This window comes from Zea mays, chromosome 9, assembly GCF_902167145.1.
Source record: "Zea mays cultivar B73 chromosome 9, Zm-B73-REFERENCE-NAM-5.0, whole genome shotgun sequence".
Classification (NCBI taxonomy): domain Eukaryota; kingdom Viridiplantae; phylum Streptophyta; class Magnoliopsida; order Poales; family Poaceae; genus Zea; species Zea mays.
Genome location: NC_050104.1, coordinates 62,427,618 through 62,433,617, shown reverse-complemented (window position 1 = coordinate 62,433,617; position 6,000 = coordinate 62,427,618). Strand labels below are relative to the sequence as shown.

At 44.8% G+C, this 6,000-nt stretch overlaps 2 protein-coding genes across 5 annotated transcripts; one reads left to right on the top strand and one right to left on the bottom strand.

Annotated features, from left to right (window-relative positions):
- Nucleotides 1-266: 266 nt before the first annotated feature.
- LOC100282117 (uncharacterized) lies at nucleotides 267-2,532 on the bottom strand. 3 transcript variants are annotated; one of them, XR_558276.4, is made up of 3 exons: nucleotides 1,787-2,532; nucleotides 948-1,012; nucleotides 267-840 (listed from the first exon to the last, which is right to left on the bottom strand). XR_558276.4 is itself a non-coding variant. In XM_008660367.3 (2 exons), exon 1 carries the CDS (start codon nucleotides 2,525-2,527, stop codon nucleotides 1,787-1,789), a length of 741 nt encoding a protein of 246 aa, XP_008658589.3. In that variant the 5' UTR covers nucleotides 2,528-2,532; the 3' UTR covers nucleotides 834-1,012.
- A 565-nt stretch (nucleotides 2,533-3,097) lies between these two features.
- Nucleotides 3,098-4,700, top strand: LOC103638555 (protein ALP1-like). Of its 2 annotated transcripts, XM_008661435.3 has the most exons (3): nucleotides 3,098-3,370; nucleotides 3,449-3,537; nucleotides 4,339-4,700. In XM_008661435.3, exons 1-3 carry the CDS (start codon nucleotides 3,123-3,125, stop codon nucleotides 4,488-4,490), a joined length of 489 nt encoding a protein of 162 aa, XP_008659657.1. In that variant the 5' UTR covers nucleotides 3,098-3,122; the 3' UTR covers nucleotides 4,491-4,700. The 2 variants fall into 2 exon arrangements, with proteins under 2 accessions (XP_008659657.1, XP_008659656.1); XM_008661434.4 differs by having other exon boundaries at nucleotides 3,449-4,695.
- The last annotated feature ends 1,300 nt before the right edge of the window (nucleotides 4,701-6,000 follow it).

Here is a 6,000-nt window from a genome sequence, read left to right as displayed (position 1 = left end):
AGAAAACCCCATCAAAACATGATTTATGATATGTGCTTCGGGTTGATACTTCACGAATCATCTTCTTTCTCCATGTGCAATCTTTCTATAAGTTTGAAGCAATTCTGCTTCTTTTTTAGTGCGTGGCACTGCCTGCCAGACGCGGCACTACCGCTCCTTCTGTTCCGCGTTTTGGCTCTGATTTTTGGCAGACAGCTGGGTTGATCTTCTCCTATTATTCTTGTGTATTCAAACGATAGTGGTTTGATTTGCACAGTGATCTAGGGATTTGTGAGTTCCTAGAGGTTTTGGATCGAGATCTAGATCAAAGTCATGGTGCTGTTCTCGGAAGAGAATTTTAGTGACTCACATTTCTCCCCTTCTGGTTGCCTCACTAGTCATTCATTATAGTTACTACTTATTATCACTGTTTGAAACGAAGTGCCTATGCTATTGTACTTACATAAAAAATCAAAAATACAAATATGACTGAACTTTGTATTTGTATGACTGATGCGTTGAATTTTTGGAGATCTCCATTGCGTCACTAACAATTGATCGAAAAAGGGCATGATGGTGATATGGTTAAGTAGGCTGGTTGGCCCGGATGCACGAGAAAGACGGCACGACGAGCACCTCTACCAGCATGCATTTTACTAGTTTTTAAGGAAATATAACATTTATCCCAAACGAAACCCCTACCATAATGCAAGCTCAACATTCAGTTCATGACACCAAACTTGGCATACCCATCCCTGGTCTCGCACCTATTGAGGAGCCCCTCCCCCGATGACCCCTAAAAACATGAGTGGGCTCAAACTTGTAGATAACAGCTTTCAATCGGCGCTTCATTGCAAATTTCTGTATACATCAAAGGAAGGAAAAGACATGTACACCAGGATTACATATTATCACAAGACATGGCTTCAAGTTACCATTCATCACATTTCAGCAAGAGCAAGTGCTACCTGACTCCTTCCTCGTCTTTCAAGGTGCTCCTAATAGACCTTGGATCAAGACATTGACCAGCAGACTACAAGTTAAGATGTGGCATGAGCATATCAGGAGAACGGAAAAAGACCATTTTAAACTACTTTCCTTTGTCCTCTGATGATGAAACCGACAGTCATACAGCAGAAACAACCCGAGTGACTTGTCTATCAGTGCATATGTTCCATACCGTTTCATCAATCTAACAAATTGGGTGCACTGAGAACATGTGGAATGAAACCAAATTTGTATATATATTCTTATTCCATACAAGTACCTAACTAGTGTGTGTGTGTATATATATATATATATATATATATATATATATATATATATATATATATATATATATATATATATATATATATATATATATATATATATTCTTATTCCATTACAAAATAAATCCAAGACATAATCTAAAAATTCCCACATCAAAACACAAACCGGAACTACATTGAAATCTAACCGATTTTAGACTAAAAACCGGCTTAGCGGGATCCTAAAACATAGGTGTTAGTGTGTTACAGAGACCGAACTAGCCGGTTCACACATCTGGCAAGGCCTGTTTTCACCTACTAGCCTTCTTTTCTTCTTGCAGACTCTAAACATCATGATGCATTAACCCTAGATGGAGGTCCTTGGGCATGCCCATACATTTTTTCCCCATATTCATGCCGTCGGATGCCGTAGATGCCGCATATAGCATCAATGCAACTATTACATAGAGGAATTAACTACACGTACGACCAAATTAAGTAAACACTGCAGCAGGAACCGTAAAATTGAATTGCATTAGCAAATCGATGCGGCTGACCTATCCCAGCGGAAGCCACGGCGCCGCCACCCCGGCCGGGGTAGCAGAGGTCCGCGATTTGTTGGCTTGGAGCCGCACGCTGTCCCTGAGGCGCTGGAGCTGCGAAGTAAAGACCGGAAGCTCGGCCTCGCCGAGCACCCCGACGTCCACTTCCCACCAGAACCGCCTCCCGGTCACCTCCACGGCCTGCAGCACCTTCTGCCCGATGGCGTCATTCCGCGCCTTCTCCGCCTCCACGAGCGCCCTGGTCTGCTCGGTCTGCCCCGCTCTCGCCTCCATAACGGCACGCTCTGCGGCGATGGCGCCCACATCCTGGATCGCGGTGAGGCCCTCGTCGGCGTGGAGCAGGCCACAGCGGTGGAGGACGTGGTCGACGGAGGGGGTGCCCATCGCGAAGGCAAGGCCGCCGTCGTCGCGTTGGCCGCGGGGCGGAACGGGCACCTCCTTTCTTTCGGGGTCCCTTCTCTTGAAGACGATGATGGCGACTTGGGCACCACAGAGGAGATGGAGCTCCGAGGCCTTCTTTAGGAGCCCGCCCTTGCGCTTGCACTGGGTGACTTGGCGGCTCTCCTTGTTGTCGATGCGGCGGATCTCAATTTTCTGGCGCCCCCTGCTCGTTCTCTTTCCCGGCTTCACCATGGCCCTTGGCGGCGGCCGCTGCTCTACTTCTTGCAATCTCAGCTGGTTCGCTCGAGGCCCGCCTCTGATCTGAGTAGGCAACACGAACGCGATGTATGCCATGGGCAAGAGGGAGGCCGCGTGTATAAGTAGAGGCAGACATTGCCAAAAGAACAATTTGGAAAGTCACAGTCCTGAGACTGTCTCCAGCAGCGTCCCCTAAATTTCGTCCCCTAAAGGAATATTCTCTGTCCTTTACAGAACACTCTAAAAGATTCTGTCCTCTATATATTCTCCGTCTCCAGCAGCGTCCTCTAAATTCCATCCCCTAAAGCTACAGTGTTAACAGATTCACATTTTCCATTTTTTTTCATTTTTCTTTGTTTTGTTCTCATTTCACGCTACACAAATGATCCGAAAAAATTGTATTTAATAATTTTTAAAGCAATAAATACGAAATATCAATAATAATTACATTTATTGTTTTGTTGCTCTGTAATTGTTGTGGGTAACGCGCCACATAGTATAGTATCGTTGGCAAAATAAGTTTGAAAATGGACAATCTTGCACCGTAAGCCAGTACTCTTCTTCGAGAAGCCATAGCCTTGCTTCCCTTGCACGACAAGCGCTTGTCTTCTATCCGAAGCGTGCTTCCTCTATAAATACCAAGTGACCCTTCCAAACTTCATTCATCCTTGGCTTTACAAACTCGACTACCATGAATCCGTACTTAGAAAACAATTTTCTTGTGCGCTTGATGGAAGAAATGGAAGAGGAAGAAGAAGAGTTGCAGTTGGCGAGGTACATGGTCAATAGGAGGCGACGTGCACTCAATGAGCGTCGTCATGGAGGTTCGATTCCCGGGCGTGTTAGGATTCATCGTGATCACATGAGCGGCGATGCAAGAATCCGAGCGGACTACTTTGGAGCCAACCCGGTGTACACGGATGCTCAATTTCGTAGGAGGTATTTACAATTACCACATTCTTTTTACCATGTACAAAACTCTACGACCCTTATTATGACACATGAATTCTATGGTAGGTTCCGCATGCGTCGCCATGTTTTTGAGCGCCTTGTTCATGCTGTGCAACAAGTGGATCCTTATTTTATTCAACGTCCAAATTGTGCGGGTGAGATGGGTCTTTCTGCTCTACAGAAAGTTGTTGCTGCTGTTCGAATCCTTGCTTACGGTATTCCAGCTGATGTCGTTGACGAATACGTGCGTATTGGCGAATCTACTGCTCATGATGCATTGAAACACTTTTGCACGGCCGTCCAAACCGCGTTTGCTCCGTATTATCTCCGTGCACCAAATGCAGAAGATATCGCACGCCTTCTCCAGGTTGGCGAGTCACGTGGGTTTCCTGGTATGCTTGGTAGTGTTGATTGCATGCATTGGGAGTGGCGTAACTGCCCAAGTTCATGGAAGGGGATGTTTACAGGGCGTGGTAAACATCCTACCATGATCTTGGAAGCTGTTGCGTCGTATGACCTGTGGATATGGCATGCATATTTTGGTCTGCCAGGTAGTTGCAACGACATAAATGTTCTTCACCGTTCAAACCTTTTCGAAAGGCATCTTAGCGGTGACACACCACCTGTTTCATTCACTGTGAATGGGCACACGTACAATATGGGATATTACCTAGCAGACGGGATTTACCCTGACTGGCCCGCTTTTGTGAAGACAATTCGTAACCCCTACGACGTTAGAACCCAACACTTTGCAACAATTCAAGAGTCTGCTCGAAAAGATATAGAACGAGCTTTCGGTGTACTACAGAAGAGATGGGGTGTGGTCCGTGGCCCTGCATACGGTTGGAGTCCTGAACACATTGGGGACATCATGAAAACTTGCATAATATTGCACAACATGATAGTAGAAGACGAAGGTCCATTGTCTTTGAACACAACCTTTGAAAACATCGCAGTGCTGGCAGACACAACTCAAGGTTCAATGGAAGAGCGCAACGACTTCGTCAATCAAAGGTACAACCAACTGAAAGACCGCAACAAATATACTCAGCTTCAGGTTGATCTCATACACCATCACTGGGCGCGGCATGGATCCGGAGTTGCATAGGACGCAATGAAACAAGTTCAGTCATGGCTGTTCTCAAATCTACTGTCCAACTGTCTTAGTCTACTTGTCAATGGTCTACTATCTGTTTCAGTGTTATTTGTCTGTTCTACTTCATGTGTCAAGTGTGTCTAATGTGTGTCTGAGTGTCCTAGTGTAGTAGTGTCATGTCTGTTCTACTTCATGCTGGTGTTTCAATTCAATAAGAACGAGTACTACTGTCATGCAACCACTTGTGCGTACAAATGCTAAACAAAAACTGCAACAAGCTCACACTTCATGAAACCAAATAGTTCAACACATATAGTAAAACATTGAGGTAGCAAACATGACAAATAGTTCAAAACAAAAACTTGAAAGCAAATAGTTCAAAGACGACCTAACAAATCTGGTACAAACCAGATTACGATCTCACGACAGCAAGCTCACAGTAACAAGTCCGAGTACGCCTCAATTCATAAACGAGAAACAAACATATTAAGGAACCTTCACTGCCCAGATGAAGTAGACCCAGTAACCCTTGCCAGAATCTCTTGTTGCTTGGCTTCATAGTACTGCCGGAGGAGAGGGTTACATTTGCTCAAATCCATGCTTAAGATCATTATCTCCTCTTCCTTGTCCTCCTTTAGTTTCTGCCTTTCAAGCCTTAATTTCTCTAGGTTCAACTTCTTCTTTTCAAGGAGCAATTTCTGCCTCTCATTTCTGTTCATTGAATCCAACTTCTTTTCCTCAGTTGTAACAGCTGTTTTGTAAACTGACAGGCGCTCCAAAGATAGATCACCCATGCGTGTCATAAACTCAGAATCTGATGAAGATGTGTCCACAGATTTAGTCCTCTTTGCCTTTTCCTTAGAAGAATCTCGACCAAGGGGCCTCTTGGATGTGAAGCTTGATGGTACAGATTCTTCTGCATCCAAATCGACAGTGTTAGAATGTGTGGGATTTGCGTTGGCTTGCTGATGTTGTTGACCCATGTGGTTGTCCATCCATTTTGGTTGGTCCTTAAGAATGGCCCAACAGTGTAAAAAGTGGAAAGGCTTCTTCTCAATTGCTGCAAACCTAGAAGCTGCCAGTGATGTCTGCCACATATAACAAATGGTTACAACAGGAAACCTACAAACAAACCACTACATACTGATGTGAAATGTTACATGAAAGATTTACCTTGTCTGCGTCACTGAGTCCACTAGGATTCTGTCGGAGGACTGCCATCATGTATCCAGCGAAAGTGGAACACTGTGTTTTGATAGTATCCCATCTACTCATCAAAGATTTTGTCGACCTTTCTGGCAATGTTCCTCGTCTTGAGTTGTATGCTTCAGTAATTCTACTCCAAAATCCTTGACGTTTCTGCCCTGTGTTAATAATGGGATCGCAACTAACAGCAAGCCATGCATGGCATACCCTTGTGTCCTCTTCAGCAGTGAAGTTTGCTAGCTTAGTTCTTTGAGTTGGCTTTTTAGTAACAGCTGGGGTTCTTGAGCCCTCGGGTTGCCCATCAACTGGAAATTCA